The following is a 14,052-nucleotide window of genomic DNA, read 5'->3' on the forward strand; positions in this document are numbered from 1 at the left end:
TCAATATTTTGAAGTTTTATTTGTTTTATTAGCAACAAATGTTCATTCAAAAAAACTACTTTCAATAATTATTAAGGTACTTGCTAGATAGCAAATAGCAAATGGCGATTTAGATATTTGGATCAGCGTATTATCATTAGTATTTAGGGATAAAGCCAACTATTGTATTCTGTGATATCGATATTATCGCAAAAGTCCTTTCTACACTATCAGTATCATCGCAATTATCCATGCCGCAATATCAATAATATCGCAAAAGTCCTTTCTACAATATCAGTATCATTGCAATAATCCTTGCCGTAATATCAATATTATCGCAAAAGTCCTTTCTACAATATCAGTATCATCGCAATAATCCTTGCCGCAATATCAATAATATCGCAATATAGTCCTTTCCGCAATATCAATGTTATCGCAATAATCCGTTCCGTAATATGATTATTATCCAAATATTATCGTAATAGACTAAATAAACGTCAATGAGTATCTCTATTCATAATTATTATATGTGCATTGATAATATTGAATTAATTTAGTTTCACGTTAAATCTATTATACTTTACGATTTCAACATTATAAAATGGGACATTTACCCAGCTTTATTACCAAGGTAAGGTATATATCAGAGTTTAGATAGCTTATTGTAATCTAATTTCAGCTTTGCAAAGCCCGTCGGCGTAGAAGTGTTGACTCCACAATCGAGACGGTACAGTACGCAACCTCTGTGACCATATACCCTGCAGGTAATACTCGACTCCATAAAGTGACAGCTGACAAATGTCCTTTGTCTATACATGATAAAGGACAGAGATTTGTCCAAATAATGTGCACGAGGATAAACGTGATATTTCAAAGGCAACGATTATAACTGTGTTTTAAATTTAGTTGATGCCGATGCTGCTTGTGATGATGATGATGGTGATGATGCGAGTGTTGTTTAGTTAGTATTCAAATGTAGAGGTTGATGTAGAACATTATGACTGTTGCATCATCTGATATTTTTTATACAAAGACGAAATATAAGGAAAATGATTTTAAAGAGTAAACTTTGTTACAAGGAGGTGATCTTCCTTCCCAGCCAAAATATTTTCATCTCCTTCTTATCCTATTACTCACTGACGGCACATACTCTTTAATTTCTTACTTAGATCGGACAAGGAAAATGTATATAAATATTAAGTTAGTATTTGATTAATTGAAAAACCACTAGTTCAACAATTATTCTGACATGTACTTTCCTCATTGTAAAAAGATAGGTTTTGCTATTGTTTTTGTTTTTCTTCTTCTTCTTTTTCTTTGAAAAGGGGAACTACTACACAACTCCATGCTTACCTAATGATAAATGTAATTGTAAATATGTTTTGTGTAAATATACAGGAATATGTTGGTGGTTATGTTTGCTTTTAATCAAATTTATATGTGAATTTGCAAACAGAAAAGCCAGCAAACCTTATCACAGCAAATGTAAATCAAACATTTACCTGTATTTTCATAAAGGTAAAGCAAATGCGTTATAATTTTTAGGGCTTACTCTTCCATTATGAGAGCTTTTATCAAATATAGTTGTCTTATTCATACACACACTCACATAAAAAAATTTTCTCTTTAGTGTAGGGATCTCAAAACCTTTAAAACTCAATTTCAGGTCAGAGGAGAGTGACTAACCAACCAAAAACCAACACAGACACAAACACCCAAGTATGTTTAGCCCAGGCATCCTTCTATGCTCTCGCTGTTTCCCTCCTAGCCGCCCTCGCCGTCTGCATAGGCATCAGTGCATGCATGTGTTATCGTCTGAAAAATAAGCCTGGCTACATGGACAAGGATGCATCTTACAAGAACAAGGCATTTAATTATTGAGATTGTAGTGAAGAAGAAAGATATTGCATCAAGAAAAAAAACTACTCCAGATGTGTGTTTTTCCTTATAAACAATCTTTCATTCTATTATATACCTAAACATGTTCTATCTGAAATTCAGCCTATAATTCACTAAATACGAAGCCCTTTATTTAAATAGGTCACCGTTCTAAACGAGTTTTCAGTTGTATTTGTCTAAAGCAATAGTATATTTAGACTTTTTTTATTCTATATAACGGCATAAATAACTGTATGTGTGTAACAAACAAACAAAATGGGTCATTAAAGCATAACTTTCATCTGTAATCTGAATGCATTTGGCTGTCGTGGATTTTACCAGACCGAAACCGCTTCATGGGATCCAGGTCAGGAAAAATCCAATCAAACCGAATACAACATTACAGATCAAGGTACCACAGTAATAACCATATTCTATTTTTGTCAGTAAAATATATAAATGGATATTTTGGGAGCACAAAATGCAGCGAAGCAAAACAATAACAGACTTGGCTTGACTGAGTCTGCATATGAGAGGTATAAAATGTACAAAACCCCCACGTCCCCTAGCACCGGCTTAAACAGAACTCTTTTATAGATATTGATTGCACTATGTGATCCCAAAGGACCAGGACATCTAACATCACTTAATTCAAGTGCGAGGTTTTCGAGTTTAATTTCTTAATATTTATCTAATTAGCTGCATTCGTGGTTTATTATGTACAGTGTTAGTAATTCCATGTACATGTACATCTTGAAATGCACATATATATTTAAGTTTCGTTGCTAATCACTGGAATTTATAAGTGAAAAGGTGTCTTGTTCACGTTAGCACGCACAAACACGCGCATAAATGCATACATAAGCTTACATATAACCAGAAGAATCTATTATACGTTTCTGTTTTTCATTTGTTAGCTTTTCATTCGTTTCCAAGCTATGTTGTTTTTTTGTAAAACATCACTGTTTTGTAGCAATAAACTATCTACAACTGCGACTATCGCAACGGCAATGAAAGACCTCTGATGTATAACTTACGTATAAGTTGTCCTTTACCAATTACGAATACAAACTTAAGATTTTGATAATGATACTCGAAATTTAAAACAGACTTCCTTTTAAAAAAATAGCGAAACTGGCTGACTCGCGACTTCTTATAATTATAGACCAAATTTTCTTTACGTCTCTATGAAACGCTCCTATGGCGATATTGTTATTTTCTCTGTTATTGTTTTAAATGAATTGCTATTTTCAATGATATTTTTATTATGTATTGATTCGCTTATCTTATATATGCCTGCTTTTCTTTGTATTGTTATTCTTTAGAACATTATCCCTAAACTATCATACTTTAATTTTTCATGAAAGGAGAAATTAGAGTATCTTTTAAAACGTGACATTTTAATCAGTACATTTCAATCTTGACTTGAAGCTAGACCTACACTAAACCGATACAAGAAATCTTTGCAAATGAAATACATTGAAAAATAAACGAGATAAATATATCAATTAAATTTAGAATTAAACATGATTTTACTAATATATTATTCAGTTGTAACTCTCATCGAAAAAAAAAAACTATACACTTTTTACTCTTGAACGAGGGATAATTGATATACATTGTTTTTGTACATAGGGTATTTATTGGTTTGTAAACAAGAAAATTTATTATCTTATCAATTTCATATCACTTTGTTTAAATTCTTTTACTCCTCCCCCAACCCCCCCCCCCCCCCCCCCCCTCCACCAGTCCCCCACACACCGCTACCAACCCCAGTCGGCTGAGGGACAACTTATTCTCATCAAAGATGCACTCAACTATTTTGGCAAAGAATCGATATTGTCTCAAAATTCAACCCCAAAACTGCCCCCAGAGACCAGCATTTCATAACTGTATTTCAAAAATTGCCAGGGGGAGACCCACTGACCTAGCTAAATCGAGGGAGATATCCCCTCCTGTACCTCAAAATTTAGACCAAAAATGCACCAGAGGCCATCATTTCATACCTATATTTCAAACATATCTATGGGAGATATCACTCTAACCCCATAACAGGAGCGGAGTACCCTCTCCCGTACCTCAAAATATAGACCCAAACTGCGCCAGAGGCCATTATTTCATACGTGTATTTCACAAATTTCCAGGAGATGACCCATTAAGCCGCCTAAAAGGAGGGAGGTATCCACTTGTCTACCACATAATTTCGACCCAAAAAGGCACCAGGGGCCGCCATGTATACCTATATTTCAAAAATATCCAGGTTGGATTCTCACCTGACCTTCTCTAACAGGAGGATTTGGTACCCTCTAGACCAAAAATGCAACAGAGGCTGCCACTTCATACCTATATTAAAACAAAATTCCTTTAGGAGATCCCCTATCACAAGGGGATACCCCCTTCCGTACTTAACCCTACTCCGCGCTATGCGCATCCACGATGACGCATTCGTTCTAAACTGGTGTCCCTAATCAATTTTTTCCTGGATCCAAGCCTGTACCCTCTCTTTACTTTTCATGTAAATACAAATGTACATTTATAGGTTTATGGAAAATTGATTTTCATTGTTTTTGTACATGGGGTATTTATAGGTTTGTATACCAGAAAATTAATTATCTTAACAATTTCATATCACTTTGCTAAATTTCTTTTGTCATAATTAATAAACTGTACCTATTACAAGTATTTTGTTGGAATTGATTTACTTTGAGTAAGTTTTCGTGGCTCCCCTTTGTTTTGGAAGCCGGAATCCTAAGACGGTACATGATTGTTTTTTTTTCTACTTTGTGGGTGGGTGCGGTTGTATGCTTGTGAGTCTATAACGGTGCCCTACTGTTTCCTTATGTGTTGCTTGTTCGTTTTTCTGTTATTCAGTTAGTCGTGGTTGTATGTTTATCTTTGGTACACGAGTGTCTGTGCCATCGTGGTGTACGTTGTAGTGTGACTGTTATTAAGGAACGTGGCATTCCCTTTGTATATTCATCCTTGTTCAACTTTACCCTTCGGGAATTTTAATTCTATTTTAATTTTTAACAGTAAAATAACAGTAGCATCAATATTATTTTGACGAGTGATCTTCCCAGCTAGCAAGATATATGGGACCCATATGGGCACCTTATTGTTTTCTATATGGGGCCCACATGGGATTTGCAAACGGGACCCATGTAGGTCTGGTATTGGACCCACTTATGACCTGCAATCTATACAGACCCACATAGGCTTTCTATAAAGTTCATTCTTTTGTTAAATTCAGTAAATACAATAATAGACGAACATATGATTGTCAAATCATTACAATTTTTTTAGAAAATAAATAAACAATTCTGGAAAACGTATTTTTGAGACCAAAGAAATGTATTTAAATTCGTATAAAACATAGAAAAATATACTAGCGACAACACTTACTGACTTGAAATCGAGACGTTGATATTTGACTTCACTGAGACATTGTATATGGATTACATATGGGTCCGATATGGGCAAATACTTACAATATGGGACCATTCTGGGAAACAGGTTTCTTTTGAGACCAAAACAAAATGTTGTTTTTTTTTTTTGGAGGGGGGGATTCAACACAATTATAGGTCATATGGCGACTTTCCAGCTTTGATGTTATAGAAAGACCCCAGGTGTCCCTCCGTGCATTATTTCATCACGAGCGGGCACCTTGGTAGAATCACCGACCTTCCGTAAGCCAGCTGGATGGCTTCCTCACATGAAGAATTCAACGCCCCGAGTGAGGCTTAAACCCACATCGATGAAAGGCAAGTGATTTGAAGTCAGCCCCTCCAAAGAAAATGTTCAAACACTCGAAGAAAACATACAAAAACGAATTTCCGTTCTAGTGAAACAACTTATAAGTCAAAATGTATACATAGGTGTATCACACCGATGAGACATTGTATATGGATCAAATATGGGTTCGATGTGGGCAAACACTTATAATATGGTTCCCATATGTGACCCGTATGGTACATCTGCCCAGATATTAGTATCAGTATATGTTATATATTTATATTGGGTTCAGGCCTCACTCGGGGCGTTGAATTCTTCATGTGAGGAAGCCATCCAGCTGGCTTACGGAAGGTCGGTGGTTCTACCCAGGTGCCCGCTCGTGATGAAATAATGCACGGAGGGACACCTGGGGTCTTTCTCCACCATCAAAGCTGGAAAGTCGCCATATGACCTAAAATTGTGTTAAATCAAACCCAAACAAAAAAAAACACATTTTGTTTTGATCTCAAAAGAAACCTGTTTCCCAGAATGGTCCTATTTTGGTCCCATAATATGATAAGTACTAGTATAGCCGATATGGGTCCCTTATAGGCTTGCGTGCTGGATTTTCCCTTTTTCTGTGTAGCCCGACTTTATCACATCCAATACGCCAATCGATAACTTTACACAAATACAAGAAACAAAATTAGCGTGAAAAATGGAAAACGTGTATTTTTATACTTTCAGTAACGGAAACACTGTCCGTTAACTGTTTACGTTCTCTGTTATCACTGTTTCTATTTATTGGATACATTACCATTGACATGAATTATTGAGTGACGCTTGTAAAAAGCAATCATAAATATCAAACAGGGAAAGCCGCATTCCAAAAACACAGCCTTTCCAAACGTTAACCAAACACGCGGATCTGCTCACGACATACACACATAGTAAGCACACTTGGACAAAACGAACATATAAAGGAACACAGTGGGGCACCGCCTTAAAACGGTCAGCGGCAAAACCACCACTGGGGAGTTTAAACCGATTTATGGTGCACCTAACCTCGCTCTTACACTCCCCCCACCCACCCCCAACCCCACAAGCTCCAAAGTCACAGGACAGTGTAAATTAAAAGTTATCCCCAACAGGTGAAGCCCTAACATACGCTATAGCAACAGAAGGCTTGTTAAATGCTCTTGTTTTTTTATATATACAACAATCCTTAAGAACTTAAAAGACATATACTCAATGCCTTTGCAGAAGACAGAACAAGAAGGGAAACACCCTTAAGGGCCCGACGAAACGGACCAGAAGACAAAAATCAAAATAGCTCAGTCCTGGTGGGATTTAAGAACTGAGTCCTCCACCTGTTCCGTCAGACACAAAGAGGAAAGCGTAGCGTCCAACAATAAAAAAAGTTGAACACCAAACATGCGGCGTGTCGACAGTTGGGTCGTAACATCTTTAAATAAATCGTTTCATAACTTTACAAAATACAATTTGAAAGTTACCATGACCCAAAATTTTACGAAGTTTGTAATCCACAGCCCCATAAAAATCCGATTCTGATATACCTTCTTGCAGAAGTGTCTTTAAATTACTATTGTACTTTAAAACCAAATCTGAATAACGATAGTTAAATTTAACAAAGTGTTTCCGCAGTTTATAATAACGGAATACTGATTGCGTTCATTGAAACCTTAACATGACTACACGCTCTTGCATGAGAAATATATATCCTATGAATGGGGGAAATTTAGAATCATCTCTCATAAATTTTAGTATGTATAAAATTGTCATGAATAGAGAGATGAAAATCTAGAAATGAAGTAGTCAAGATTCTAGTAATTCAAGAAGGATTTCTGTAATTTGGGAAGTACTTCTGTCCTCTGTGAAACGTTTTACATGTTGTCTGATTCCTCCTAATTTGTAATTTGTTGTTTTCCTCAAAGATCAAAGCGCGACACTAAACGAATAAGGAAACATATCATTCTGTGTATTATGGTCATAATAACTGAATGTAAATAAATGCATCACAACCTCGGACAGACTTATCGCGTCCAGCTTATCTTCTATCCTCATACTTGCAATACAGTTTAGGTTTATGATAAACAGAAAATAAATATGTTCGTTTTAAGTTTAATCCATATTACACTAAATATCTCAATTTCTTGCTTTTCTCCTCCCGAATATCGAAATTCAAAAAAAACATCAATGACAAAGATCCAATACGCATTATGCAGCCTCCCCAAAACGAAACCATACATCAGTGTGTGTGTGTACAGATGTTGAAATAATTGACATTTAGTATGGAAGACTGGTGTGCCATGCTAAGTGCCAAATGCTAAATGATAAGTATTTAATGCTAAATGCCAATTACTTAATGCTTAATGCCAATTACTTTATGCTAAATGCTACATATCAAATGCCATATGCCATATCCTTAATATTAAAAGCCAAATGCTGAATGCCAAATAGCCTATGCTTGTTGCTAAGTGATAAATGCTAATCGTCAAATGTTTTAACTTTATGAATTAATGAACTGTAACTCTTAACCTAATGACTGTTACTTTTTATCACGTGAAAACAATTAAACAAGTCTGATTTGAAGCAACAACATGTTCTAAAGGTCATGGGAATATGAGACCGAGACTCTAAATTGTTCAGAGATTTTTTTTCTAATAGAGACAATTAAAGTTGTGTAACAAAGGCCAATGACTATTTAAAGGATGCCATTATACGCAGATATATTCAGCTCTTTATCCGAATAAGCATTTGGCATTTATTGTTTCATATTTCGCAATTAACAATTATCATTTATCGATTGGCAATTACCATTTAACAGTCAATCCGACGAATCAGGCCAGAAGACAGTATCAAAACATACAAGCTCCATGTAAGTCTTCGACGTGTTCTGACAAATACAATCAAAGTGTTACGCTCAACTGTACAGGGCTGAACATGAGGTGTCTCTCAAAATAGTCCAATCATAACTTTTTTTAATAAAACTTTTCAAATAATGTTAGAAAACTGTCGTGTGGTTGGCACTCTTTTAGGTTCAAAATGATTTTAGAAAAGGTTGTAGTAATTCTAACATGACGTCTGATCATGGCGAGATTTTTTAAAATATATCACACTGAAACACGAATAATTGATTTCGTAAGAGTTTACAGTATCAAGAAAAAAATGATACACGTGAGACAAAATACGAACAAAGAATTTTCACACAGAAACCAGAACTGTTTTAGTAGCAGTTATGCAAGTTAGTACAGTAGTTATGCGAAATGAAAAACATGCTATCTCTATGAAAATGACATATGGTCTGCAACAATGAAATGAAAAGCGATATTACTAAAATATATGCCACTGGTTTGACGACAAAAGTCAATATGTAAACACAGTTTGGGTACAGTCTAAACGCTCAACTTACATGTTTGGCTGTTCTGTGTGAAGATCGGCAAGGTTTTATTTTGAAAGTGGTCTAAATTCAGTCTTATTACTTTAGCTTGGAACCTGGCAAAAGTTACATAGATGTTGGATCAAAAAGCACAAAAGCTGTGCTGATTGACAACGGATTGTTTTATTGGTTTTCCATCTCATCTGACATATTAGGCCGATTATAGGTTCAGTAATGCAGACACCTACTGATTTAATTATATTCAATCTCTGTTAAGCGTAAATGATGTTATCTCTTTATGGTTCAGACAGCTGTTTCCCATCGTTTCAAACCCTGTCGATGAAGTAATACTCTAGACCACCTGAAAAGCATAAACCAAAATATAATTATGTCACGACTCTACCTTTATAATGGAAAATCATGGTATAAACAGACCGTGAACATTGATTATTTCTCAGATATTTCCCCCAAAACGTAGTTGTTTACAGATAAATAATCATTAAACAGACTTTCGAAGAAAACCATAATACGGATGAACTTCGATTATCTTATGTAGATCACTTCATCTAAAATGGAACTATATAAAAGTTGGTATGCCGACATGATATAAAAAGAAATGTAGGGATCGGCTTTTAAACTATGTTTGGTAAAGCTCTATGTCACTGTTACTAATAAAACTAGAACTTAAACAGCGGAGATATTACACTGGAACTTAAAGCTACTCGCCTGAGATTACATGCAGTTGGGCGATGTGAAAGCGATGATTTTCGACCATGAGATTGAAAATATTGATAATACCTGGATGCGTATGTGTCCGTAAAACCTGGATCCACTGAAAGCACGTCGATGTCAGTACGGAAAATTTTGACATTCTACTGAGATCCATTGAAAGCGTAGACAGCAACTTAGTAAAAATTGTAGCAGAATCGGTTTGGTTTTTTATTCGGATAAATTGAATTAGGCTCCATGCATAATCTACACGATTAAATCCACCTTAGAACATCACAGTGTTCGTTGATAAAAATGTTTTTGCTTTCTATTTTTCGGATAATAAAATGCAAAATGCAAAAATAGAAAACATGGAAATTCAACTGGTCGCTCAACGTGACAAAAAATGAAAATGTTGCAGGCTCGGTTTGATTGAGCCTATTATGGATGGTAGTGGAAATGCATGCTACCGTCCACGCCATCTAGCCCCGGGTTGATCAGAACTCGACATTTATACATGCTACAAGTACAAAATCAATTAAGAGACATCCGCAGACTTTTTCATACGGCGTTGCACATAGAACCTTCACTGATACACTTGTGTGTATTCCATGAATGTACGCCTGTGGCGGAAATTGCCGAAGCTCACTCAAGTAATATAAATGGTGAACACTCGTCAGTCTATTGTATTGTACATGTCTAATCGTTTCGTATGTTTCATGTTTTTGTATGGGAGTTAGAATGAGAGAAAGAAGTATATTGGTTCTTTTTGAATAACAGTCTTTTCTGCGCAGGCGTCTCCTTTCAAACCCCGCACTTTCACTAGTCCACTCCTACGAGCCAGACGTATAGTCTAAGAAGAGAAAAACTTCAACTACAGTAACTTTATTTCAATTTCCATTGAAATAACTTATACAGACGCTGCAGTAAGATTTTATCCAATGTATTGATATATTATTATGTATGTTGTATTTAATCCGTGTTGATTGAATATCTATGTGCAATATTGTATTGTTTTAGCTATCTTTTATGTTTGTCTAATATATGTTTATATGTATGTTTTAGGCCAACTAATTATGGAGAATGAATAAGAACATCGAACCTACGCCAGGCTAGTTTGTATTATTACACACTGTGACATAGAAGTAGAACCTTTTTAAATAACGAAAATTATAAATGACCAGTCACAATCTTATATTCATGACTTAGCTAAAATTGAAAACAATATACTTGTTCTTTTAGATATACCAGCATTGTTGAAATATAAGATATCGTTTCAAATCTTCTGGTCTGTAATTCCCAGTATCTAAAACTCATTATTCTGGCATTTTGCGACGTAACAGGGCTAAAACGTTATGAAATCTGATCATCTCGTGAAATGGACAAATATTCCTGCAGCTCAGATTAAGAAGTTACTTGCCTTGCTTTTTCCTACATTGCCAGTTACAACATTTTAAACAGTGCATGCAGTTTGCTTTTGTTTGATTCTCTTGTTCTGTTTTGTTTTTGTAGTTTCTGGGGGAGGGGGTTGTATAGCACATATATCTGATCACAAGGTCCTCATCTAGGAAATAATTTATTGTCTATTTCACTGAAGCTTTTGGTGCGTCTGTCCATCTGTCTGTCTGTCCATTCACCTGTCTATACATCATAATTCGTGTCCAGAGCATATATTAAAAACAATTAAATGCATTGACTGTAAACTGTGAAGAAGCAAGAGTCTTCAGGTGTCTCCCCTCTGCGATGCTCGGACGGTTTAATCCATAGCGACTCTAGCACAAAAGCCAACATCCTCAACGCCCAGTTCCAGTCAGTATTCACCAAGGAGGACCTAACTACCATGCAAAACAAAGGTCCAAGCCCATATGACCCTATGGCTCCTATTACTGTGACATTACCAGGCGTTGAGAAGCTATTGCGAAACCAGCAACCCCACAAAGCCGCAGGACCAGACTCCATACCTGCACGCCTCCTGAAGGAACTATCGACTGAGCTCGCTCCTGCCCTCACACACATGTATCAAGCTTCTCTGGATGCTGGATGTGTTCTAGAAGACTGGAAAATGCTCCATGTCGTTCCAATCTTCAAAAAGGGAGATAAGAACAAGGCAGCCAACTATCGGCCGGTATCATTTACCTCCATCTGCTCAAAAGTAATGGAACATATTCTTCACTCCAGCATCATGGACCACTTCCAACTGCACTCGATCCTAACAGACGCTCAGCTCGGATTCCGCAGCAAGCGTTCATGCGAAACACAGCTGATCGCCACGATTCAGGACTTGGCTAGCGGGCTGTCAGAGGGCAATCAACTAGACGTCATTCTCCTGGATTTTGCCAAAGCCTTCGACAAAGTTCCCCATCAACGCTTATTGTACAAACTTTACCACTATGGGATCCGTGGTTCCACCTTGAGTTGGATCGAAAGCTTCCTCAGTGAAAGGAAGCAGCATGTCCTCATAGAGGGTGCCATATCAAATGAGGCAGATGTAGACTCGGGTGTTCCACAAGGCACTGTCATGGGGCCTCTGCTATTTCTGGCATTCATCAACGACCTCCCGGAAGTTGTCAGCTCGCCAGTAAAGCTCTTTGCAGATGATTGCCTTATATACCGGACCATCAGATCAGAGAGTGACACCACCATACTCCAGCAAGATCTAACCTCACTAGAAAAGTGGGGAAAAGACTTGCAGATGGCATTCCATCCAGAAAAGTGTACCAACATTCACATAACAAGGAAGAGAAAGCCAGTCAGAGCCAGCTACCACCTACACGGCCACACCCTGGAAAATGTATCCGGAGGCAAGTACCTGGGAGTCTACATCAGCCAGGACATGTCAAAATAAATCAGACATCAGCGAAGGCACATCGATCTGTTGGATTCCTGCGGAGAAATCTAAGGAGCTGCCCGCAAGATGTTAAGGCACAAGCATATACTACACTTGTCAGGCCTGTCCTAGAATATGCCTCTACAGTATGGGACCCTTACCATCACCAGCAGATCCAACAGCTTAAAAATGTCCTACGCTAGGCAGCCAGATTTACTACTGGGAACTTTTACTCAAGAGACCCTGGATGCGTCACCAGCATGCTGCACCAACTAGAATGGGAGCCACTTGCACACAGGAGAGCCAGGAATAAGATCATCATGCTCTATAAGATCACCAATTTTATTGTAGAGGTTCCCGTGCTCCGCCTACTGCATTATACCACCAACAAGACTCGAGGCTCCACTGCCAACAACACCAGGCATATCAGTGCCAGGGTTGATGTATATAAATACTCTTCCCTTCCAGCCACCATCAAATTGTGGAACAACATCCCGCCGTCTATGAGAGGGTTACCATCCCTAGACAGCTTCCGGACTGCCATGCAAGCCATGAACATGTCCGACCTCCTAAGAAATTAGACAGTCAAGATTTTTAGCAGTTTTTAATTGTAAATACGGAATTTTTAGCTGTTCGTCCATCTTGCGCTGGAGTAGCAACACTCGAGTACGAGTTCACTCCATAACGGGAAGAAGAAGAAGAAGAAACTTGGCATATAGGTAGTTTGCGATTAGATGATGTGCACACATATGCATAGCGCTTAACCGGGCCGATAGGTCAAAGGTTAAGGTCACAAACTGTGGTCAAATGTAAAAGAAAAAAAAATAGATAAATACTAGTATATATTTTTAAAAGTGACCAACATTTACGTTTACTTCTTATCTATTATATTTGTTTAAGAACATACAGATAACGATGAAACTAAAGTCACAATTAAGAAAATGGAACAGTTGATTAAAGTTGGTAACCTCAGATCCGAACAAATGACCGTTAGTTCCGGCGTTCCACAAGGGTCAATTCTCGGTCCCCTGTTATTTTTACTTTATATCAATGACATAGCATTATTAACAAACGAATATTGATCTATACGCTGATGACTCGACAATATATGAATCTGATTATGATATGAAAATTGTTGAAAGTAAACTCCAAGAAAATTTAGATAAAATCGAAAAATAGTGTTTTGCAAACAATATGTTGTTACACCCATCAAAAACAAAATGTATGCTAATATGTACAAAGCACAAGAAGCGCAATTGCAGCAATTTGAACTTAACTATTGGTGGATCTATCATAGAAAATGTAACGGTTCAAAAAGTTTTAGGAATTTATATCGACAATACACTTTCGTGGAATATACAAATAGATAAAATATGTTTGAAAGTTAACTCAAAAATTGCACTATTGAAGAGGATTGTTTATTTTTTAACAGAGGATATGAAGAAAATATTCTACAATGCATATATTTTGTCTGTTTTAGATTACTGCTGTACAATTTGATCTACATGCAGTAAAGGCTCATTAAATAAGATTTTTGCACTTCAAGGAA

The 14,052-nt window shown here is 36.8% G+C and overlaps 1 protein-coding gene across 2 annotated transcripts in view; it reads left to right on the top strand.

Annotated features, from left to right (window-relative positions):
• LOC123533912 (uncharacterized) overlaps positions 1 to 4,537 on the top strand; it is a 30,951-nt gene extending 26,414 nt beyond the window's left edge. For both annotated transcript variants that reach the window (XM_045315892.2, XM_045315891.2), the window contains exons 8-9: positions 659 to 743; positions 1,646 to 4,537. In XM_045315892.2, the coding sequence (XP_045171827.2) occupies positions 659 to 743; positions 1,646 to 1,860 (300 nt within the window). In that variant the 3' untranslated portion in view covers positions 1,861 to 4,537. The remainder of the gene's footprint in view (positions 1 to 658; positions 744 to 1,645) is intronic.
• The last annotated feature ends 9,515 nt before the right edge of the window (positions 4,538 to 14,052 follow it).

This window comes from Mercenaria mercenaria, chromosome 12 (assembly GCF_021730395.1).
Source record: "Mercenaria mercenaria strain notata chromosome 12, MADL_Memer_1, whole genome shotgun sequence".
NCBI classification, from domain to species: Eukaryota; Metazoa; Mollusca; class Bivalvia; order Venerida; family Veneridae; genus Mercenaria; species Mercenaria mercenaria.